Source organism: Cynocephalus volans, chromosome 8 (assembly GCF_027409185.1).
Source record: "Cynocephalus volans isolate mCynVol1 chromosome 8, mCynVol1.pri, whole genome shotgun sequence".
Taxonomy (NCBI): Eukaryota; Metazoa; Chordata; class Mammalia; order Dermoptera; family Cynocephalidae; genus Cynocephalus; species Cynocephalus volans.
In genome coordinates, this window is record NC_084467.1 from 43284011 (window position 1) to 43309281 (window position 25271).

At 35.2% G+C, this 25271-nt stretch overlaps 1 protein-coding gene across 3 annotated transcripts in view; it reads left to right on the plus strand.

Moving 5' to 3' along the window:
- Positions 1–25271, plus strand: part of OSBPL9 (oxysterol binding protein like 9) — a 166861-nt gene that overhangs the window by 117261 nt on the left and 24329 nt on the right. For 2 of the 3 annotated variants that reach the window (XM_063104025.1, XM_063104024.1), the window contains 5 exons: positions 394–423; positions 1352–1402; positions 20259–20349; positions 21424–21528; positions 24521–24680. In XM_063104025.1, the coding sequence (XP_062960095.1) occupies positions 394–423; positions 1352–1402; positions 20259–20349; positions 21424–21528; positions 24521–24680 (437 nt within the window). Of the gene's footprint in view, positions 1–393; positions 424–1351; positions 1403–15918; positions 15958–20258; positions 20350–21423; positions 21529–24520; positions 24681–25271 lie in introns of all 3 variants that reach the window. The other variant, XM_063104026.1, reaches the window with a different exon arrangement.

Consider the following 25271-nt stretch of genomic DNA (forward strand, 5'->3'; position numbering starts at 1 on the left):
AGTTTTGGGATTTAGTTCCATGTAATTTTTAAGCAACTTAGGAAAAGTTAAGTTAACGTGATTCTAAAGTAAACATTTTTAAGTCACATAGTGAAATCTGTAGAAAAGACCGTTTTGTTTTCAGGTAAGGAATGTTTATGTTATTCTCAGAAATCTTGATTTGAATCACATAAATTTTGCCTAAGAGGGCTTAATATAAAATACCTGGAATTTTTATTTAAATATTAGACTTAGTTAAAAACCAAAATTTAACAAAAAGTACTCCCTTCCCAACTTCATTGCATTCGCTTAGAATAATGAGTACATTTTAGTAAAATTCTTTCAATGACTATTAAAAAACAATGATGATACCTCTTTGTGCTTCTGATTATTTAAACTTATTATTTTTCACAGAAAATTGAAACTCTCAAAGAGACTACGAACGTAAGTTATGTTTGATGAATTCTGACTTATTAGAAAGTGCTTTAAAATGTTATTTCTATTTTAAGCTGCTACTGTTGATAAAAACAATTGAGATTTAGTTTTCATGAATTTTTATGGGGATGTTTAGGAATTGTATTATTTTACAAAGGAATTTAACCTAATAGAATAATCCCTCTAATTGAAAGTGACTTCGTGCACCATTTAATATCTTTCTGGTCTTGTCTGAAAGTCTTGGATAAAAGATGTCATCTATGCACAACATCTGCATCTATGCACAACATCTGCATCCTTATATTAAAATACATTGTGATTCAGGTTTTCTGATGTACTGGCCTTCTGACATTATATAGTGGGCTACTAATGAGATTTGTATCTTGATTAAGGCTTTTTTTTTTTTTTTTTTTTTGGTGGCTGGCCAGTTTGGGGATCTGAACCCATGACCTTGGTAATACAAGGCTGTGCTACAACCAACTGAGCTAACCACCCAGCCCTTGATACAGGCATTTTAAAAACAGGCAAAATAGTGTTTGAGGTTTACCAGTATTTTGATAGGATCCCTTTCCCTCCACACTTCCATAAAAGTCTGAAGTAGATGTCTTAGGAGTTTACACTGGGGCTGTTGCCGTTGATCCAAGAATTGGAAGGTTAATCGGACTCATATCTCTTGCAAGTGTTGACAAGTCTTTTAGATATTATTCAGTATAAATTCATGTTTTGGCATTCCTTAACAATTCATAGAATTGCTAATGAATAACTTCATTTGACACTGTCGGCCTATTAGAACTCACTGGATATCCAGAGAGAATATTTCTTGTACAGTGAGACTTAAACCTTGCACATTTGAATGGATTTTTATGTTTTCAGTTTTAGCGTCATATGACCATTTTATTTGAGACAAGATCCTAAAATAAGTGTTTTGTTTTTATAGAGCATGGTAGAATCAATTAAACACTGCATTGTGTTGCTGCAGATTGCTAAAGTAAGTAAATTTTACTTTTGATTACCTTCATGTAATGTGATTTAAAAATTATAATGGCGTTTTTCTTTAATAGCCAAAAACAGTCTGTTCTGTAAATTATTACCTTTGTTCAGTAAACTGTATTGTGGGCTTTCTGATAGTATTGTGTTTGGATGTTCTCTTACCCACATTTGCCTGTTTCTTGTTTCTGGTAATGTAATTTTGGGTGGTAGCTGGGAAGGGGAGGAGCATGTTTGAATGATTCACTCCTTCCATTTTATCCATTATTGCTTCTTGGAACAGGGACAAATTTTACCAAAGTTTTCCTATGACCTCAGTCATATATGGAATCTAAGGAAAAAAAAGTTGACGTTATAGAGGCAGAGAATAGAACAGTGGTGACCAGAGACTGGGGGTGGAGAGACAGGAAAGGCTGGCCAATGGATACAAAATTATAATTAGATAGGAGGAATAAGTTCTGATGTTCTCTTGAACAGTAAGGTAACTGTGGTTAACATATATTACATAATATATTACATAATAGCTACAGGGGAGCCTTTTGAATATTTTTACCACAAAGAAATGATAAATCCACGAGGTGATTGATATGTGAACTACCCTGACCCAATTATTATACAGCCTATGTATGTACCAAAACATTAGATTGTTCCCTGTATGTGCAATTACAAGGTCTGAATTAAAATAAAAATTCAAAAAAAGTTTTTCTTAGAAAATAAGAGAATTAAGTTTTGGTATTTATTTTTCTTATCCATAATGAAGGGTATAATAGAGATACGTTTTTTAAAATTGTGCTTTTTATAGATTTTTTTCTAGTCTGAACTACATTAATGAACTTTAACTGCTGTCCTTTATTCATAAAACAAAATATATTTTGAATTATTGTGGGTTAAAAATTTCATGTATATTGTCTGCTTTTCTGAACAATTTTCGTGTATTCAACCTAATATGTTGCCTGAAATTTTCAGAAACAAGAATTTTATTGTTTGAGAATAAGAATTTAAAAAAGAAAAAAAAATTTTTTTTTTTTAAATTTCTTCTTGACTGTATTTCTAGCCTTGGCTAGAAGAGAGTGGTGGACAGCTCAGGAGCCAAGTTTGGAAATATTTGTATGAGTTTTTAATTACTGGTCTGTTTCACTTATTTAATTGCACATATTTGCTTGCCCAATCTTAGAGACTTTTTACCTAGCATTGTTAATAAGACAGTAGCATAGGACAATCCATTTCTATTTGGATTTTCAGCTTGTAAGTTAAGGGGGACAATGCCATTTTCTTTGAGGCCAGATTCAATATTATACTTAAAGTTTCAGAACTTAGGGCTTGTGTTTGCTTTCTAGATAATTTTCTTGACCACTATGCCTAATTTCCTATATATGTGTCTACATTTTCCATTTACTTTTGTGGATCAGAATACATTATAAAGCTAAGAAGAAGGAAAGATAGGGTTGGAGGCATGAAAGGGGGATAAGGGTTTGTTTTTTTCTTGGCCATAAAATTACATGGGTGAGGGCACCTACAGTTACCCAAAAGCCTGTGTACAGATAACTGGTAAACTACACCATGTCCTGTGTGAATGAGTAGGTATTTTAGGGCATTCACACTGCCTTCTCTAGAAGATTGAGAAAGTATGAGAGCTGATAGTGTTTAGGCCAGTTCGGGTATCTTTGAAAATCATTCAGAATTTTAGATAGTTATACAGTAGGGCAGCCTAGCCTATTTCAGTAGCTCCTTTTAGCCACTTACCTAGAACATTTTTGGTGTTCTCTGTCTTTGAAATGTGTTACAGTTCAAATTACTAAAGCTCTTTTCTAGCACTCTGTACAATTTGGTGTGTACCTGCTATCTAGATATTTTAGCTCAGCTTGAGCACATTTCAAGGTGCTTCCAAATAGGTAACTTGGATCAAGCAAATGGAGTTTGACTTTTCACATATTCCAGAAGCAAGTTTTATTGTTGAGGCTTTTTATGTACAAATACGACCCTCAACTATATTTATACCTATATAAACTCCATTTGTGTCTTTAAGCCTTTAACTCAGACCATGTTACTTGTCTGCCCAAATCCCCCTAATGAATCTCATTTGGGATATAATCTAAACTACTCACCATAATTTAGATCATTTGAGCCATCACTGCTTTCTCAGCTCATCTCCTGTCCTTGCTTACACTATTCCAATAACATTGGCTTATTTTCTATAACATTGGCCTATTTTCTTTGACAAGCCAAGGTTGTGTGTGTGTGGCTTGCCGGTGGAGGGATTGAACCCTGGGCCTTGGTGTTATCAGCGCCACACTCCAACCAACTTGAGCTAATCAGCCAGGGATTTTAACTTGTTTTTCCCTCCACCTATAAGGTATTTCCCACAGTTATCACCAGGCTTACTCCCTCACTTTATTCAAATTTCTGTCACATGAAATGTCTTTGAAAAGACCTTTCTGACTTATCTGAAATAACCTGTACCTCCCACTCGTTTCCTTTTCTTCATGGCCTTTTATCACTAACAAAATTTACACTATATATATATATTTTACCTATTGTCTCTCTACACTAGATTACTATCTCCATGAGGATTTTGTCCGTCTTACCACTTATGTTAGTTGCTTGGGCTGCCGTAAAAAAAATACCAGAGATTGAGTGGCTTAAAGAACAAATTTATTTTCTCACAGTTCTGGAGGCTAGAAGTCCAAGACCAGGGTTCTGGCCTATTCAGTTTCTGGTGAGAGCTCTTCTCCTGGCCTTTAGACAGCCTCCTTGCTGTATCTTCACATAGCCTTTCCTCAGTGCATGTGCACAGAGAGAGAGCATGGACAGGCTGGAGGGCCACTCCCTGGTGTCTCTTTTTATAAGGATGTCTCTTCTTATAAGGATGCTGATCCTATTGAATCAGGGCCCCACCCTTATGACCTCATTTAATCTTAATTACTTCCTTAAAGGCCCTGTCGCTAAATAAAGCCACCATGGCAGCTAGGGCTTCAACATATTATTTTGCGGGGGAGAGCAACCAGACATTCAGTCCAAAAAACCACTGTATCCTCAGTACCCTACAATTGCCTGCCACATACTAGGTGCCTGATAAATAACTGTGAATTACTGAATGATTTTTCTAATGTGTAATTTTTAATGGTTGCGTGGTTTAGTATTTTCACTATATGTAAGATTTTTTTATCTAGCTACCTCTCTACTGTGCTGTGCAATAATCCCTATAAATTAATCTTTAGGTAAATCTAACCAGTTAATCTGTGATTAAGATTCTCAACTTAAATAACAAAGATAGGCCCTCTAAAAGAAAATTATGTTTATTCATGAATATAACATTGCAATGGGAATACACATGCCATAGTAAACTATGTGAGTATTCAGGAAGGTAAAGGGAGACAACGGTTTTTAAAGGAAAAATGATGGAGGATTACATAATTGGGGATAATTATCTTTGGCAAGGATCAATAACAAGGGTGGTGCAATCTGAGGTTGGACAGGCAGTTGCTGGGCAGATGTCCTTGCAGAAGTATTTTTTTGTATAAGGTTGTAATGGCCTTTGTGCAAAATTGTGGTTTTGCAGAGTCCTTTTGATACAGTTGTTGTTATCAGGCATATGTGCATGAAAACTCTTCCTTTCATGGCCTTCCCTGGCTCTATTTGTCAGAGTTTTTTCTTAAACATAAATGACTCCATTTTCATTCTGAAAATTTTTCCAAGATATAAGGTTTTAAAATAATAATGAGAGCAGCATTGTATAATCTTTTTTGTTGTTGTTGTTAACTGGCCAGTATAGGAATCTGAACCCATGACCTTGGTGTTTATAAGGCTGCTCTCTAACCAGCTGAGCTAACCGGCCAGCTCATTGTTGCATAATCTTGAAGAGCATGGATTCTGGATCCAGAATGAGTTTGAATCCCAGCTGCTCCACTTGAACAGTTTGTGTATCCTCTCTATGCTATGGTTTATATTCCATATAAAATAGGGATAATAATATACCTTTTACTGATATCGTGAGACTTCAATGAATTATTATTTGTAATGCTCTTCGTATCAGGCATATAATAAGCCCTAAAAAAGTGCTTTTCAAATTGAAAAAAAGTTTTAGGAGGACATAAATTTTAAAGTGACGGTATTACATATTGGTAAATATGAGAGAACTCCATCCTTTACTGATGGAAATATAAATTGTTATAGCCACTTTGGAGAACTATTATTCACTGGCAGGTTAATAAAATACTGGTAACAGCTACTGTAGGGACAATATAAGAAAATGGTCAAGGCCCCTCGTATGTTCAGAATCTTGCCGAGCATTTGGTGTAAATATGCACGTGTGCCCAGCTGTTCCTTGGCTATTGTCTAATGTAACTGCATATGTGTGCCCAGGTATCCTGGGTTATGGACTTAAGTATAAAGGACAAGTGGCTCTGATCCACGGTACCCCTCACCCCTGGGATGCCCCCAGGGGGCCATGGGGAGGCTGTTACTGCTGCTGGAGGCTGTTACTGCAAGCTGTTGCTGCCAGTGCCCCCGGGATGCCCCAAGAAGGCTGCCACTGCTGCTGTGCCGGATCTGCTGTAAGCTGCTGCCGTTGCTGAGGAAGCTGAGAACTAAGCTCGTGCTGTCTGCCAGTGACTCCCGGGATCTTTCCCTATTACCTAGCGTGGACCTGTATGCAAGGGGTCTGGTGACCCAGTGTAGGGAACATGAAAGAAAATGGTCAGAGACCCTCAGGTGTTCAGAATCTTGCTGAGCATTTGAATGTACCATATACACATGGGCCCAGGTGTTCCTTGGTTATTGTCTAATGTAATTGCGCATGTGCATCCAGGTGTCCTGGGTTATGGACTTAAGTATAAAGGATGAGTGGCTCTGATCCACAGTGCCCCCTGCCCCCGGCATGGCTTTTGTTGCCGGGACCCTCTGGGTAGGCTGCCACTGCTGCTGGAAGCTGCTGCTGAGGACTGAGCTCGTGTCATAGGCCAATGGCTCTTGGGATCTTTCCCAATTACCTAGATGGTGGACTTGCGTGTGAGGGATCTGGTGTCCCAGTCTGTACAATGGGTTTGAAGGGTTGGAGCCCTAGCCCTGACAATACAAATGGAAACTTAGTATAACTAAAATAATGAAATGTTCTGGCTTTAGTTATGAATTGCTTCAACAATACAATTGCCTAGCCAGACGATTGGTATAGCTATTGCTGTAGCCATACAATTGGCATAGTCATGTAGCTTTACACCCAGCCAGGCATGTGAGGGGTCTGGTGACCCAGTCTGTACAATGGATTTGAAATGAAATGACCAAAATGAAACATTTCAGCTTTAATTATGAATTGCTGTAACTTGACAGCTACTTTGAGGGAAATAATGCCATCTGAGACACCGAAGTGAAATAAGACAACAGCTTTCTTGTTTGGGCTTGTTAGTATTAGCTTCTTAGAGGCAGCTAAGGTAGAATTTTAAGCTTCTTCCTGTTCTGATTGTTTCATTTTAATTCCCACCCCCAAAAGCTTCTCTTCTGCATAGATGATTAGGGTATTGGTTCCCAAACTTTGTGGCACATTGGAATCATCTGGGGATCTCTAACAATTCTGATGCCTGGGCATTGGGATTTTTAATTCCCAGGTAATTCTAATCACTTGGTTAGTAGGAGTTTCAAATGGGCTGTGTTATCTCTAATCGCCTTCCTTTTACCATTGGTGGAGACAGCTGCTGTTTCAATCATAGGGTAGGGGAAATGGATTCGGGGGAGAGAGAGGGAGTAGGGAGGGGACAGAGCAGAGATAATCTGAGAGGCAGGCCCCTATGCTGGGGACTTGACTAAGTCCTCATCAAGATTAGGTGATAATGACCACATACCACAACTCCGAATTGTTATAATGCCTGTTAGAATCTCATGTGCAGTTAGTTGACTGATTTACCATAGAACTGTTTGTGCATTATTTACAAAAAATTACTGAATTTAATAGAAAAGATATGCTAGATGTGTTTTGGTTATGAGGTACAACTGGTAAGAACTCTGGTTGATTTTCACAAGATAAATCACATAGTTAAACATCGTGTCCATATAATTAACAATCAGGCACTTTAAATGGTAATTCTTACAAAGAGACTACTAGCATTTTCAAGGTAGGGACAGATGAGTTTGATTCATGTAATTTGTGATGTCTTGCTTAAAATAGGTACAAATAAATGCTGTTTATTGATTAATTAGTATTTGAGACTTTAATTTTGTAAGTTACTTTTTGAATATCCTAAGTCTAGACCAGTGTAAATAGAAATATGAGAGCCATAAATGTAATTTAAAATTTTCTAGTAACCACATTTAAACAAGTTAAAAGAAACAAATGAAATTAATTTCAATAATGTATTTTATTTAACCCAGTATATCCAAAATACTATCATTTCAACATGTAATCAATGTAAAAATTCTTTAATGAGATAGTTCATATTCTTTCTCTCTCTTTTTTAAAAGTTTTTTTACACCAAGTCATCAAAATCCCGAGTGTTTTACACTTTGAATTAGCCACATTTCAAGTGCTCAATAGACATGTTACTAGTGACTACCAAACTGGACAGCTCAGTTCTAAATTAACCTTTTAGAACTGAGTTGTCTTATTGTAGATACTTTTAAAGTAGATTATATAACTTAAGTTGCCCTTAGGTCCCAGGTTCTCTCTCCAAAACTTTTTTCTGCATAGACTTTGTTTTTATGCATGTTTATTAATTTCTCATAAGCCTTTTAAGAAAAACAGCTTTATTGATAATGTAATTTACATACCATAAAGTTCACTCATTTTAAGTGTTCACATCAGTTGGTTTTTTGTATATTTACAAAGTTGTGCAACCATCACCAAATCTAATTTTAGCACATTTTTATCATTCCAGAAGAAACCCCATACCCATTAAGCGGTCATTCCCTGCGCTTTCCTCACTCTCCCAACCATCGTACCTCTTCTTCCCCTTCCTATTCCCATCCCCTCATTTCAGTCCCTGGCAAGCACTAACCTACTTTCTGTCTCTCGATTTGCCTTTTCTAGACATTTTATATACTATAAATAGTCTCATACAATATGTAGTCTTTTGTAACTGGCTTCTTTCACTTAGCATAATGTTTTCAAGGTTCATCCATGTTGTAGCATGGACTTAATTGCTTTTTATTGCTGAATAATATTCTATTTAGTGGATATACCATATTTGTTTATCCAATCAGTTGATGGACATTTGGGTTGTTTCCACTTTGGGCCTGTTATGAATAATGCTGGTTTGAACATTTGTATACATTTGTATGGATGTATATTTTTATTTCTCCTAGGTATATACCTAGGAATGGAATTTTAATGGGTCATATGGTAACTCTGTTTAACTTTGAGGGAAGTGCCCAACTGTTTTTGAAAGCAGCCTCACCATTTTACATTTCCAGTTACAATGTATAAGGGTTCTAATGTCTCCATCCTTACCAGCACTTGTGATTGTCTTTATTATTATAGCCATTCAATGGTATCATGTTGTAGTTTTCATTTGCATTTCCCTAAGGAATAATGATGTTGAGCATCTTTTTATGTACTTTTTAGCCATTCATATCTTCTTTGGTGACATTTCTGTTCAAATCCTCTGCCCATTTTTTAGTTGGGTTATTTTCTTTTTATTATTGAGTTGTGAGTTCTTTAGACATTCTGCATACAAGTCCTTGTCAGATACATGATTTGTAATTTTTTTCCCTGAAGTCTGTGGGTTGTCTTTTTACTTTCTTGATAATATCTTTGAAGCGTACATGTTTTTAATTTTGAAATCCACCTTATCAGTCTTCTCTTTTATTGCTTGTATCTCTGTTGCCATTTCTTAAAAAATCATTGCTTAATCCAAGATCACAAAAATTTACTCCTGTGTTTCATAGTTTTAACTCTTATGTTTAGGTCCATGATCCACTTTGAGTTAATTTTTGCATTATGGTGTGAAGTAGGGTCCAAATTAATTTTTTGCATGTGGATATCCAGTTATCCCAGGCCCATTTGTTGAACCTCGTAAAACTCAAATTAGAGAATTTCTTTCATCATCATACAAAGTGTATGGGTATATAATTAAGAGCTTTCACTAGACTGCTTTGTCTTATTTAATGAAGTAGGGATATATTTCATATATTTTGGTGGTAGGCATGGTTTAAAAATTCTTGAGTTTGTAATTCTGGTCAAAAGTCTTCCCGAATTGTATTGTGCTAAATTTTTTCTTCAATATCATATTTCCAGATCTCAGTCATGCTGGTATGTTCAGAGAATAGGATAGTCATTGTATTTAGGAGTGAGAGACTTATAACCAAATAAACATATGGTATAATTTAAGTGGGACCCTTTTGTTGTTTCATTAACATAATTCATTTTGAATCCAGTAGAATTTCTGGTTCAGCAATACTTGATATTTTTGCTTTAGCTAACCCCCCGTAAAAGGCAGCTTGTGGTTTACTTACAAAAAAAAAAAAAAGATGGAAAGAGAGAGAGTTAAAAAAAATGAGTATAAGTCTTTTTTTTATTTATTTATTTATTTATTTATTTATTTATTTATTTATTTATTTTTTTTTTTAAATTTTATTTTGTCGATATACATTGTAGCTGATTAATGCTCCCCATCACCAAAACCTCCCTCCCTTCTCCCTCCCCCCCTCCCCCCCAACAATGTCCTTTCTGTTTGTTTGTTGTATCAACTTCAAATAATTGTGGTTGTTATATCTTCTTCCTCCCCGCCCCCCGGTTTGTGTGTGTATGTGTGTATGTGTGTGTGTGAATTTATATATTAATTTTTAGCTCCCTCCAATAAGTGAGAACATGTGGTATTTCTCTTTCTGTGCCTGACTTGTTTCACTTAATATAATTCTCTCAAGGTCCATCCATGTTGTTGCAAATGGCAGTATTTCATTCGTTTTTATAGCTGAGTAGTATTCCATTGTGTAGATGTACCACATTTTCCGTATCCACTCATCTGATGATGGGCATTTGGGCTGGTTCCAACTCTTGGCTATTGTAAAGAGTGCTGCGATGAACATTGGGGAACAGGTATACCTTCGACTTGATGATTTCCATTCCTCTGGGTATATTCCCAACAGTGGGATGGCTGGGTCGTATGGTAGATCTATTTGCAATTGTTTAAGGAACCTCCATACCATTTTCCATAGAGGTTGCACCATTTTGCAGTCCCACCAACAATGAATGAGAGTTCCTTTTTCTCCGCAGCCTCGCCAGCATTTATCGTTCATAGTCTTTTGGATTTTAGCCATCCTAACTGGGGTTAGATGGTATCTCAATGTGGTTTTGATTTGCATTTCCCGGATGCTGAGTGATGTTGAGCATTTTTTCATATGTCTGTTGGCCATTTGTATATCTTCCTTAGAGAAATGCCTACTTAGCTCTTTTGCCCATTTTTTAATTGGGTTGCTTGTTTTCTTCTTGTAAAGTTGTTTGAGTTCCTTATATATTCTGGATATTAATCCTTTGTCAGATGTATATTTTGCAAATATTTTCTCCCACTCTGTTGGTTGTCTTTTAACTCTTTTAATTGTTTCTTTTGCTGTGCAGAAGCTTTTTAGTTTGATATAATCCCATTTGTTTATTTTTCCTTTGGTTGCCCGTGCTTTTGGGGTCGTATTCATGAAGTCTGTGCCCAGTCCTATTTCCTGAAGTGTTTCCCCTATGTTTTCTTTAAGAAGTTTTATTGTCTCAGGGTGTATATTTAAATCCTTAATCCATTTTGAGTTGATTTTAGTATACGGTGAGAGTATAAGTCTTTTTAACTAATAGAACAAAATTCCTGAAGTTCATGATGGGAATGGTTGACAGTAAGGCATTTAATAGTCTGCAGTTCTATGTAGATTTGACCCTGCCTTAAAAAATAAACCACAGTGGTAACACAAATAATAAGCCCAGATTTAGAACACCCAGTAGATAATATACACTATTAATTGAGATCATTTTGGGGGGAAATTGTCAGATGTTTAATAGTTTATTTTAAATTATACCAGAATTAAAAGTATTAGTTTTCTTAAATAATTTAATATACCGTATAAGTAATCTGTTGCTGCTTGGGCTTTCTCACAGTGCAGTGGTTGAGTTCCAGGAAAACGAAGTGGAAGTTTGAGGCATTTCTATAATGTAGTTTCAGAATTCACATAGGATCGCTTCTGCTGTACTTACTGGTAGAGACAGTCACAAAGGCCCACATAGTTTCAAGGGTGGGGGACATGCACTCCACCTCTTGATGGGGCCATTTTGGAAAATGTAATCTGTCTCGTGTATATAATATTTCTAAGAATTCTTTGGAAAAATCAATGTAATGTTTAGAAATGAGAAAGTAAATTAAATTGCCATCATCTTAGAAATAAACTTTCTTTTCAATTTATTTTTCTTTATAATACTCAATAATTTATTTTCAGGTGTCTCAACTTATGATTTTTTGACTTAATCGACTTTATGATCGTGTAAAAGGGATACATATTTAGTAGAAACTATACTTCAAGTATCTACAACTATTTTTTGGCGGCTGGCCAGTACGGCGATCTAGACCCTTGACCTTGGTGTTACAACACCATGCTCTAACCAACTGAGCTAACTGACCAGCCCTGTTTTTCTCTTTGAGTACAGTATTAGATAAATTATATAAGATATCCAACACTTCATTATAAAATAGGCTTTGTGTTAGATGATTTTGCCTAACTGTGGGCTAATGTAAGTGTTCTGAGCATGTTTATGGCGGGTCAGGCTCAGCTATGATGTTTGGTAGTGTAGGTGTATTAAATGCATTTTCAACTTATGATATTTCCAATTTATGATGGGTTTATTGAGACATAATCTCATCGTAAGTGAGGAGCATCTTTATTCAGAATTACTGAAACTATAGTTAACTCAGTTGTACAAACAAAGAGAACATCCCAACATGATTTTTGTAAATATTAAAATGCAGTTATCGTCAGGGATATGTAAAGGATATGCACTGTGTCAAGGGTTCCCAAAATCAACCTTGGTTTGGAGATTCTCTAGGAGGACTCACAGGACACAGCCATCAAACTGAATAACAAACAGAGAGAAGCCCTTTGAAAGAAAAATGAGTTTAATCAGGAATAAGGCATTGCAATGAGAATATATGTTCCATAGTAAACCATGTGGGTATTCAGGGAGGAAAAGGAAGACAACAGTTTTTAAAAGAAATTATGGCAGATCACGTAATTGTTTTGGGGTAATTATCTTTGGTTATAAGGATCAATAACAAGCATGTCACCAGTCCAAGGTTGGACAAGCAGTGCTGGACAGATGTCCTTGTAGAAGTATTTTTTTGTGTGTTGTTGCAGTGGCCTTTGTGTAAGGTTGTGGTTTTGCAGAAGTTTTTGTGATAGTTCTTGTTTTCAGGGATTTAGGCATGAGAACACATCCCTTCATGTCCTTCCCTAGCTCTATTTGTTTGTGTTTTTTAAATGCCAGTGACTCTACTTTGATTCTGAAAACTTTCATACAGCATATAATCATACTCACAGCTATGATTTCTTACAGCAAAATTAGTAAAAGGAAAAGGAACGAGGCACAAACTTCATGAGTTTTCTCCAAGTGGAGTCATACGGGATGCACTTAATTCCTCCAGCAACAGATCATAACAACAGGAGTGAAATGTTGTCTACCAGGGAAGCTCATTAGAGCCAGTATCCAGAATTTTTACTAGAGGCTTGTCACATGGGCACCCTGTCTCCCTAGAAATAACCAAGATTCTAGACTTCTAGAAGGAAGGCAGGTGTTCAGCATAAACCATATTGTTTGCATAAACAGTTTAGGACAGGAGCCACTCTTCTCAGTTCTGGGTGGTGGGAACCCTTGTGAAACCCAAGTTCCCAGATGCCAGCCAAAGGCTAGCTTTGCAGGCAGGCTTTTCTTTCTTTTTTTTTTTTTTTTTCAAGTGACATGACCTTTATTAAGAAGTCCAAGAATGTTTCTTTTTTTTTTTTTTTCTTCATTATTATATGACTTTATTTACTTTTTTTTCCCTCAATTTTATTTTGTCGATATACAATGTGGTTGATTATTGTGGCCCTTTACCGAAACCCCCCCTCTTCCCTCTCCCCGCTCCCACCCAACAATGTCCTTTCTGTTTGCTTGTTGTATCAACTTCAAGGAATTGTAGTTGTTGTCTTCTCTCCCCCCAGTGTGTGTGTGTGTGTGTGTGTGTGTGTGTGTGTGTGTGTGTGTGTGTGTGTGTGTGTGTGTGTGTGTGTGTGTGTGTGTGTGTGTGTGTGTGTGTGTGTGTGTGTGTGTGTGTGTGTGTGTGTGTGTGTGTGTGTGTTTGTGTGTGTGTGTGAATTTATTTATTTATTTTTAGCTCCCACCAATAAGTGAGAACATGTGGTATTTCTCTTTCTGTGTGCAGGCAGGCTTTTCTAAGGATAACCCTCTCAGGCCTGCTGTGTTAATTCTTTTTCTACACATGCGCTTAGAAAAAATTATCCCAGATCTTCAAATTGCTTTTGATTGACATTTCATTGTGTAGACTTCTGAGTAAGCTCAGTACTTAAAGAAAGAAAAGGTTATAGGTAAATAACTTGGCTATTATGTTTAAAACCAAGACCAACGATTGGTTTCTATTAAAATTGAGGGCTGGCCTAAAGTTAGCTCAGTTGGTTAGAGCATGGTGCTGATAACACCAAGGTATAGGGTTCTAGCCCTATACCAGCCATATGCCAAAAAAAAATGAAAAAAACTTGAAAACTTTCAGATAGTATAGAGTTAAAACTTTAGACATTTTATTTAAATATATTTTTTGCACAAACAAATAAAAGGTGGGGGGTGGGGAAGAAGACAGAATAACCACAAAAATTCCTTGAACTATTTAAGTCAAGTGAACAGATATGATGGAGGGGAGGTGTGGAGAGAAAAAGGTAAAGGGGCATGAAAATCAAGTACAATGTATTTTGAGAAGTAAAATGTAAAAAAATAATAATAATAAATATATTGTTTGCATAATACTCAGATGGACTTTTGCTTCTTTGGAGAATTGTTCTTTAATTAAAAAAGAAAAAGGTAGTGGGAATCAGTGACATGCATTACAGCACTTGTATACCTGGTTTCTCTTTGCTTCATTTTTTAAATTTCTCCAAAGTTTCTAGTAGAAAAAGCACAGGATACAGCTATTTATGATATTACATTTCTTGTTCTATCTGATGTCTTTATTTTAAAACTACATATATGTTATTATATAGTTGGATGAAGCAAAGATTATATTAATTTGCCTTTTATTATTAATAACTGGATTTTACTTAGTACTTTCTCATTTAAAAAGCACTTTCCCACATTTCTCATTTAACCCCCATAACAGTCCTGAGGTGGTAGTTACCATTTTACATGAACCATTTTCCTCAGTGAACATGAGGAAATCCAAAAAAGGTAGTTTTCTTAGGTTGTAGTATTCTAAAAATACACTAATCATACTATATAATTCTGACTTTGAATATTATAGAACGTTTTTGTCTTCCTCAAGTTTCTCTTAGTACATACTTTCTCCCCAAATCTCTGATGATTATTTCAGGTGTGGTACTCATCCCAGAAATAGTCTTCCCTCCTTGAGGATGAGACAGTCCTAAAAGACAGCTATTTCCTCACTTAATGCACCCATGTTGGTCACAGTGCCTGTCGGGGAAGAGTGGGAAAGAGGAGGGTTAGAGTCCCAGGAGACACAAGTGAGCTCTTATATTCCTTTCACATATAGTTACCAGGAATGAATGTGTGTTGGCATTTTTACACCACTTCCTTCCTCATTCTACAACTGTGTCCTTGGACCGACAAGGCAAAATAGCGTATTACTTAAGAGCCTAAATCTGGAACTAGACTGCTTGTTTTGGAATCCTGGCTCAACACCCCCTCTTTGTTTTCTCATCTGTCCAGTGGGGATAATAATATTACTTATGTTATGGGGTTGTTGGTGAAATAAATACATGTAAAATACCTGCCCCTTAGCACCGGTATCATCATTCCATGGATACAGTGATTGTGTTTACTGAAACAAAAATCAGTTTCTGTTTAGAAAAATATTATAATTCTGGGACAGGCAGTCAGAATATGTGACATTGTGTCTATCCTGAGTTTTTAAGGGTATGTGATTTTCATACCTTTAAAGTATAGTAAAGGTTTGGGAAATGTGGGGATTTGGCATAATTTACTATAAAATTTAAATTTAGAAATATCAAGGGTCTTCAATCCTAAATCAGTATATCTGCATTTAATTGTTGATATTAATCTGGCTGTAGTTCAATAGGATATTTCCACAATGAACTTAATTAAATTATTTTCCCGTGTAGGAAAATAATTGCCATGCTGTTGGTGTTGATTGTTGTGCAGTCATATTAGAATTATGTTTTGCAAGGAATCTACAAATAGAATTAATATCTTAGTAGAAGCAGAGAAATAGTGTTCTAACATTATTACTTACCTAGTAAAATTAGCTTTCTTAGTAGGAAAAGTACACAAGGAGTTACTTAAATGCAAGAATGAAGTTAATATCTTTAACATTTTTCCTTAAGGACCAGAGTAATGCGGAGAAGCACGCAGATGGAATTATAGTAAGTTTAATCTAATCTTTTTGTTTCCCTTTACTTCTGCAGAGCATTTTAACCAGTCATGTCAGGAGAAACCTGAATTTCTACTCATTTTCAACGCATATTTCTCTTTTCACCTGCTCTCTGCTATTTGTTGTTGACTCTTGCAATTTTCCTTGAGCTCCTAAAGTCCATCTTTCAAGCAATCATTTGGAGGGGAAATGACAGTCTTCAAATTTCTCTAAGTGTTCATATTGAATCACTCTGCATGTGTTAATTTGGGCTAATCATGGTATGAAAACTCAGCTTTTACTATTAAATAAGGTATAACTCAGTGCTGCATTTCTTATCAAACTTCTTTTTTTCTCAGATGCAATCGGGGAGGGGTACAATATTGAAACATCTTAATCTGTTTAAATGTTTGTAGGTTCCTATTATTTTCTCTTATTTTTAGATTTTGTGTATTGGGTTAACTATCATTGTTACTGTGGTATACACTGCGTTTTTGTTGGAACAAATTACAACATTAATTCTTTCCCTTATAGTCATTTTCCTATTCTTTCCTTTCCCTTGGCTTTTACCCTTCCCTTATATGCAACTTCCCCTCTAAAAAGAAAAGAAAAATTTATTGTATTTCCCATCTGGAAATAAAAATTAGAGTTTGAAGGTTTGTAGTTTGTGCTACCCTACTTTTATGTTAACTGAGTGACTTCTGTTCAGGCTGTATTTCTGAACAGGAGGCAGCCTCTTTTTTTGGTCCTGGACTTTGCAAATGCCAGCTTGTCTGAGATCTGGAAACACATTTTGTAAATTGTCAAAAACATGATTATACTTGAAAAGATGAACATGTTATCTTTATATTTGGTTTAAAATGAAAAAAAAGTTGTTAAATATCTATGTTTAAAATTTCTCAAGAAAGCAGTTATAAAAGAAAACATGCTTGAAATTTGAATTAAATATATTGGAATTTTTATTTCTTTGTTCAATATGTGAGCCATGGTGATAAAATACAATTATATGGTACCAATGCAATATAGTATAATACCTCTTCCTGAGATATCACTAAAGATTGTGAGGCTCATGGGAAATGATTCTACGTGTTACCCAGCATTTCATGATCCTCAGAGACTCGTAAGGAGAATTAAGTTAGCAGTAATATTTATCTTTTTTCTCTCATAGCCAAATTACTTATTTTAATGTTACTAGACATCGTTTTATAAAGCATACCAAAAAGGTTTGATCATTTGCAATTAAAAACATCTAGAAGGGCCGGCCCATGGCTCACTCGGGAGAGTGCGGTGCTGGTAGCACCAGGGCCACGGGTTCGGATCCCATATAGGGATGGCTGGTTAGCTCACTGGGTGAGCGTGGTGCTGACAACACCAAGTCAAGGGTTAAGATCCCCTTACCGGTCATCTTTTATTAAAAAAAACAAAAACAACAACAACAAAAAAACCCATCTAGAATATTTATACTCAGAAAATTTAAACTTATAGAAAACAAATGTATTTGAATCATTTGCTCAGGGACTGTGGCATTTTTCCTTAATAGTTAGTTTTTTTTTTTGAAGAAAGAAAGAAACTCTTCATGGTATAGGAGCCAGACTGCCTGGGTTTAAATAACTGCCCTGCCACCATTTATGACATTGGGCAAGTTACTTAATCTTTCTGAGTCTTAATTTCCTTATCTATAAAGAAAGCTGAAAGATTTCTACCTCAGAAGGTTGTTGTAGCTGGCTGGTTACTCAGTTGTTAGTGTGTGGTGCCAATAACACTAAGGTTAAGGGTTCAGATCCCCATACAGGCCAGCCGCAAAAATAAATATGCTTTTTATAAGGTACAGATAATACTCAGTAAGTTTAATAATACTCAATAAGTTTAGCTATACATATGTATAGCTAATTATATTTATATGTAATTTATTATATATTGCATGAGTTTCATTGATGTCGCAACAGATTAGGTTGACTCTTATTTGTTTGCGCTTTTCAAGCTCTGCACGTTCATTTTTAAAGTAAGGTGTAGAATGTAATTTGACATATTTTAGCCTAAAGTTGATTGACCAAGGACTGTAGATAAGTGTAAAATAGTTCTTTTTTTCTATCAACAACAGCAACAAAAGATTGAATACTTTGAATATACATGCTGTCAAAAGACAAAATTACAACAAATTTAATTATAGATCTAATTAACATTTATTTGCAATTCATGAATTGGGGCAGCCTCCATTCTATAAAATAGAATGAGAGCTCCCACTAGGCAATGGCATAACAGTGGGTTTTATAAGGTGGGAACAAGGAAACAGAACAGTAGAAAAAAAGCTGATTGGTTAACATCAGGTTACTTTTCTTATGAGGGTTAAGCAGAGAGGACTTCCTTGTTACGCTGACCCAGGTAGACTGGAATCTCCTATTTTCAGGGAAAAAATGTTCTACTTTGGGATCTCCTTGCTTCCTTAGAGTTTCAGTTTGATTATGTGGCATTTAGCATGAAAGACTTCATTTAGGTTTGGTCTGGTCTGTTGGGGCCTAGTGCAGGAGCTCAGTTCAAAACAATAGCCTCCTGTAATTTTTAACAATGCAAAAACTAAAACTTTTCTTTGGTTAACAACCCTAATCTTAGAACATTTCATCTGGAAAACAAAAGGTTACATCTAAAAGATAAAATTCTTGTCCCTTGTCCTGAAGTTATTTTATTTTTTGGTCTCTTCAATGGAAAGGGTTAAGGAGGTGATATATTCTTATTCCTATGGATCAAAAAATAATGGTGGGATTTTGCCTTTGTAAATCACTTGGAGTCCTTTGGAGAAAAGCACTATGTAAACAGGAATTTATTTTAAGAACAGCTACAGGACTTGTTGAGACACTTATTTAGTTATGGCTTGCTCCAGTATCTGAAAATAGAGTCAAAGTAATAACCAGAAGGCAATCAGAGACCATATAATCCAAGCTCTTCTTCATTTTACATACTGAGAAACTAAGGCCCATAGAGGGTAGGAGACTTAAGGATCCCAAGGAATTAAAATTTCAGGTCTTTGTTTCTGTGCTTTTCTCAGTGCTTCAAAATATTTCCCACTTAACTAGGTTTTTGATTATTAGTGATTGTTTTCAGAGTGTCTTCTAAATATCCTTTATTTTTTCAGTTAGAATATTTATGGTGTAGTGACAAGAATTAGAGTTCTTGCGTTCAAATCACTTGATTTAAGAGATCTGATTTAGTTATTTTTAAATATTTATGTAGAAAGAGGGTTTTCCTTAGTATTTAAAATATTTTTGACTTAGATATTAAATGAGAATACTACAAAAACTTTACCATTGTCTTTGTTTTCGTTGTTAGGTGCTTTTAAGTTTCTGCAAGTACTTTTTAGGTTTATTAATTAGCAAAGTATTTCCCTTATAATTCTGTTTTAGTATTTTCTGTTATAAGCTCTACCTAATATATATTTGAAGATTAGTTTTCCAGATCAAGGAAAGGTAAATAACTTACATTTTTATTTCTTGAGTTTGTCCAGTTTAGTCTCTAAATGGTGGATCTCAACTTTACATGGGCAAAGACCTTGATTTAATATCCGCCCACTCCCGCTCCCAGCCCCCCGAGCCAAAAAACATTAGTAACCTATGGAGTCTTGTTTTTAAAATGCTGTCATGCTGTCAGAATAATTTCTTGGCTTGGAATCAGAGAAACTTGGACTTATTTTTCCCCAAAAATTATAACCATATTTTTTTTCCTTCTAAATTCTCAAAAAGAAAGCCATCTTCCTCACACCCTTCAATTGGAAGATGCATCTCTTTGAATTTAGTGGCTGTAAAACTAGACAGCTATACTTTGCTATACGCAGTCATGAAAGGTAGCAGTAGTTTGGGATGGAAAGATGAGATCCTAATGGTGTAGGCCCATTAGCTAGCCATAGATATAATGTTTATTAACACCGAAGCAAGGGAGAGATAGAGAAACTCTCAAAGGTAAAGAAACAATATTTGTGGTAAATTAATAATTTGAGAAGCACTGAATTGAATTGAGAGGTTATTGTTTGGGCTTCCTGAAATCTCCCCACACCATTTTACAACTCCTTCCAAGTTTTTCCATTTAGCTTAACCTTCTTTTATGGCAGATTCATTCATTTTCTTTCCTTACTATGCTTTATTATAAGAAACGCATACACTTCTGTGTGGAAAAGTGGTTTATTTTCTTCTTTGCGTTTTGACGAACATATCTACATAGTTACCCTCAGGATTTTGCTGTTAGAAATGTGGGCATTTCATTCATTTGGGAGGGTCATCATGAAAAGAGCATTTAATTTAAAATTACTGCATTTCTTTATCTCAGAGTACTATTAATCCTGTAGATGCAATATATCAACCTAGTCCCTTGGAACCTGTGATCAGCACCATGCCTTCCCAGACTGTCTTGCCTCCAGGTAAAGTATTTGGAAAAATGTTCCATAGATTTATAGATGAGAAAAAACTTAATTTGTGTAGCTGTCGTAGAATCTTAACTCTGTTTTTTTGTTTTTTGTTTTTTGTTTTTGTTTGTTTTTAATAAATGAAAGGAATCACAGAAAATAATACAGCTGAAAATGAACTGGAAAAAGATGATAGTGTTTTTTGGTATGGGGGCTTTTGAAGTATGATAACAGGTGTTTTGGTTTTTAAAAGTGAGATTGAAGACAAACGTGGTTACTAAGACTTGAATTAGCTTATAGGACAGAATCCTATTACTCAGGTTTCATGGCTATCAAGGAAAACTTAGTATATCTTAATCTTCCTGCACTTAAAAAGTCCAGGAATTTTTTATTTGGGGGTATCTATAGCTTTGAACAATATAAATGGTTTATTTGTGGTGGATTTTAAGATAATGAGAAAGGGAAGAATAAAATATATAATGCCTGCTGGTAGGTAACGTCTGTATTTTTAAGTAGTGCAATAAATACTATTTTTTAAAAATCCGGCAAAAGAAGGCTTAGGGCCAACACCCAGCTATGCTGATTCCTTTTGCCTTTTTGTTGCATTCAACATTTCTGTCTTCTCAGTGATGGCATAGTGAAGCCAGCAATTACCATAAAAGGGAAAATCCTTTTAAAAAATATTTATAAGTATGTGAAATCCTTTTGTGAATTTTTACTCCTTAAAAGAATTAACTTGGTATCTCCTAGGAGACTAAAGAGGAGGTATTATGTCCCATTTCAGATTATATGTGGTTTGAGGCTCAGAAACGCATGATCAGAAGCATTTTTTGGTTTTACAGAGCAGTTATACTGGGATATTGGCCTACCATAACTGCTCTTTTGACATCTTGCCTGCTGTCTTACTATTCTGTCGCATGTTTAAGAGGCTAGGAGGTCAGCAAGGAGCAGTAGCTTGGAACTCGACTTAATGGAATATAGTTTCAAAAATTACTGATCTGTAGGATTTTGAATCTCAAACAATTGCAGTCAACAGAGTATGTGCTTGGCTGTTTCTCTAACTTATCTCACATGTTCAATATCTCCTAGAACCTGCTCAGCTGTGTAAGTCAGAGCAGCGTCCATCTTCCCTACCAGTTGGACCTGTATTAGCTACCTTGGGACATCATCAGACTCCAACACCAAATAGTACAGGTACAGATTTGTGTAATTTTCTTACTTCTCATAACTCCCCATTAACATTTGAAATTTGTGTTTGACTACAAAGGGGCAAAGGTTGAAGAAATGTCTATTTCTGTTGAGATATCTTAGTTTTATCATTACAGTTCTATACATGAAGTTGTTAACTGTGATTGAACCAGAAGCTTTAGTAAGTAATTATAATTTAAATCAAATAAAATATTGCAGGGTTTTATTTGTTTGTTTACCTTAAGATTTATTTGGGGGATCTATATTGATTTTTTTTTTTTTTTAATTTACTTAAGTTAGACTTGCACACTTTCTTACTAGAAAGGAATCAGACAATACAGAAGTAGATAGAACAAAAGCTGAAAGTCCTTTTTACTCTCCCCCAGTCATTTGCATACATGTATGTACATATGCACCTTTATTGTATATATGTTGTTTTTGTTTTAACCTAAATGAGGTCATGTGTTTCTGTGACTTGCTCTTTTCATTTAATAGAGAACATTTATATAGCTTTTCGTGTTCATGTAATTAGGTCTACAGCGTTCTTTTTACAGCTGCCTGGACAGGTATTACCTAATTTCCACTGATGGGCATTTAGGTTGTTTCCGATATTTTCCTGTTTATAAGCAATACTTCAGTGATATCCTTATATAGCACTTTGGCACATGTGTACTTTTTTTAGGAAACATTTATCAGTCTTTCACCTTTTTGACAATTTTATACGCAGGAAAACCACTTTGTTTTAATTTCAATTTTCATAATTCAGACTTACCTTCTTTATTTTTCTCTAATTTACAGGGATACTATCAGTGTTAGACATTAGATTTATTTCTTTTTTTTAAAAAGATATTGAATCTATGTGAGCTACCTTTAGAACCAAACTCAAGGAAGCACTTAGCGCTTTTGACCTTGTTAAAACCTTGGAGGCCAAAACCACAACCACTCTTGAAGAGGTGGGAGATCAACAGTCTGTTCCTCTGCAGATTTCTTTCCTGGGTAGGACTTTTCCTGTGTAATAATGAAAAATTACCATATGATTTTAGCCCATTTTAAAATTCGAGTTAGTAAAGGTACTGATGCTATTACTTTTGTCTTAATATTTAACAACATGAGCGGATGTCTTCTGAATTTTGAAAGAAAAATGTCAACCATAGCTCTGTTACTTAAAACTCTTGGGAAAATGCAATTTGAATAATGATGCTGAAATGTTTTGGCTGACTTCTGTAGTTCATGAATCATGTCACTTCTTATTCATTTAAAAAATAGTACCTATATGTATGTGCATGTGTTTTTTAAAAATAAGGTGAGATTATGTTGGAATTTTACAGCAACCAAAATTTGTCTGTTTGGAAATATATAAAACTAGTTACAAACTTTGCAAAATGAGGGGCTCTTTCTTATATACATTAAATTTTAGTATGAATTATTTCAGAACATAAAGATTACCTTCTGAAAATTTCAGAAGAAGGTATTCAAAAAATCTAACATTTTAGAGTAGGTGAATTTAAAGCAATTTTAAAAATTAAATTAGTGTGGTTTATGTCTTGATTTTTCATCCTAACTTTTTTTTTTATCTTCTCTACCTTTCTTTCCTTTACTTCTCTCACTAATAAATAGAATAAAATCAATAAGAAACAACTAAGAAATAATGTTGTTTGCTCTCACACAGAAGTCTCAGTTCTTTTGTTTGCAGTTCCCATTCAAACTCATTTTCTTAAACATTTTCAATTGTGTGTTCACCTGGAGTATTTGCATGTTACATAATCGTTTCTAATTCTTGTTCTATTTTTTCCTATTCCAATAAGAGCAAGTTTCTTTCCCCTCTTATTTCTTCTGTTGGGGAAAAAAGGAGACTTTAAAGTTATTTGCTAAGGTGAGCTACCTTTGGAATTTCGACAATAATAAGCATTACCTTTTAGGAGGCAAATTTTTGTGTTATGTCTTTAAAAAAATCATTGTGAACATGGCAACTAAGTGTGGCAGACTGGTTTGTTCTTTTCCATAACTGTTGAACCATAGATACAGGAATGGACTAAAAATCCATGGGTAGCTCTAGATACATTCTTATTACTGCTATCTTCTATTTCTTCCAGAATTATGGTCTTGGCTTTTGGATTGCCAGCAGAGACTTAATTAACTTTAGTCATTACCAGGCATCTGTAGTAGATTGGCTGACAGCCTTTAAATGCGCAACAGATTAAATTGATCTCAATACTCCATTGGTCTATTTGATACTTTCTTGTTCTCACTTTATTGCTAGACAGTGCACCAGATGATCATCTCAGAGATTAGATAGTAGTCTTCTTTCTCTGAATCTCCATTAATTTCCATTTTTTTAGTTAGACTGTTTAGAAATAGAAAGAAGGATGTTCTTTCTAGTCTTTCCTTTTTTACATGCTTCTCCTAGTAGCCCTCTGTTTTTATCTCCACCTAGGCTTAGGTGGAAAAGAAGAGGAATTTGGATGGTGTGTGCTCAGGTCTTTGTGCAGAGTATTTGTATTTTCCATGTGACTGCTGAAAAATATTGACTGATATGAATCTGATATCCTGAGCAATATTTTAACGTTCATAGTGTCTTGATATTTTTCCCGTTTTGCATTCCCATTGTCTCACTGCTTCATTTTTCATACAGTATAAAATAAGACCCTAGGCTTCCCATTGGTAATGGTATCTATGGTGGAACTTCCAACACCAAAACTCACATAATCAAAATAGCTTCCTTCCTAATACTAAAAATAAATTAACATTTAATTATTAAATAGGGACATATCATTTTTAAAAATTTATTTAAAAGGCTATGTCTCCATTCTGTAACATGATTTGCCTTTTTCTTCGTCTAGTTTAAATGTTGATTTCCTTTACAAATAGTGTAGAGATTTCTAGCAACTTAACCAAACTCTTCTTTGATTTTAGAAAGGTCTGCTTTCACTCATCTCCCTAATTTTTTCCACTGTATCACCAACATTTTCCTCTAATTCAAAACTTTTTAACTTCCTAGGTAGTGGGCATTCACCACCTAGTAGCAGTCTGACTTCTCCAAGCCATGTCAACTTGTCTCCAAATACAGTCCCAGAGTTCTCTTATTCTAGCAGTGAAGATGAATTCTATGATGCTGATGAATTCCATCAAAGCGGCTCATCCCCAAAGCGCTTAATAGAGTAAGTAGATTAAAAAAGAGTGTATTTAAGTGACTCCTGATTTTTAAAAATGTAGTATGATTTTGAGACTGATTTTAATGACAGACTTGCCTTATAATTTATTATTTGAGAACATTAAAAAGGACATCTTATTTTTAATTGGCTTATTGAGCAGAGCCAGTTCTGTGAGAGCTTTGATTTTACTTCTGACTTAATCCAAGTGGAATAAATAGCATCAGGTATAGTAATGTGCCAGTGTTGTTGAACTGTGGACATTTCTGTAGCACTAACATTAGGAGACGGTCCAATGAGAGTGAGGAAGCTATGAAGCATTATACAAATAAGAGGTTACTGTCACTTATTTTTGTGTTAGAGTGGAGATAACTGGCACCTGTAAGTGAGGCACCATACTAGATGGAGGGATGATACAGAGGTTAAAAAGAGAGTACCTGCCCTCAAAGAACTTATAGTCTACAGGGGGAACAGATAGACATTTATAATGTCCTAGTCCAATTGGGCTGCTATGACAAAATTCCATAAACTGGGTAGCTTATAAACAACAGAAGTCTATTTCTTACAGTCGTGGATGTTGGGAAGTCCAAAATAAAGGTG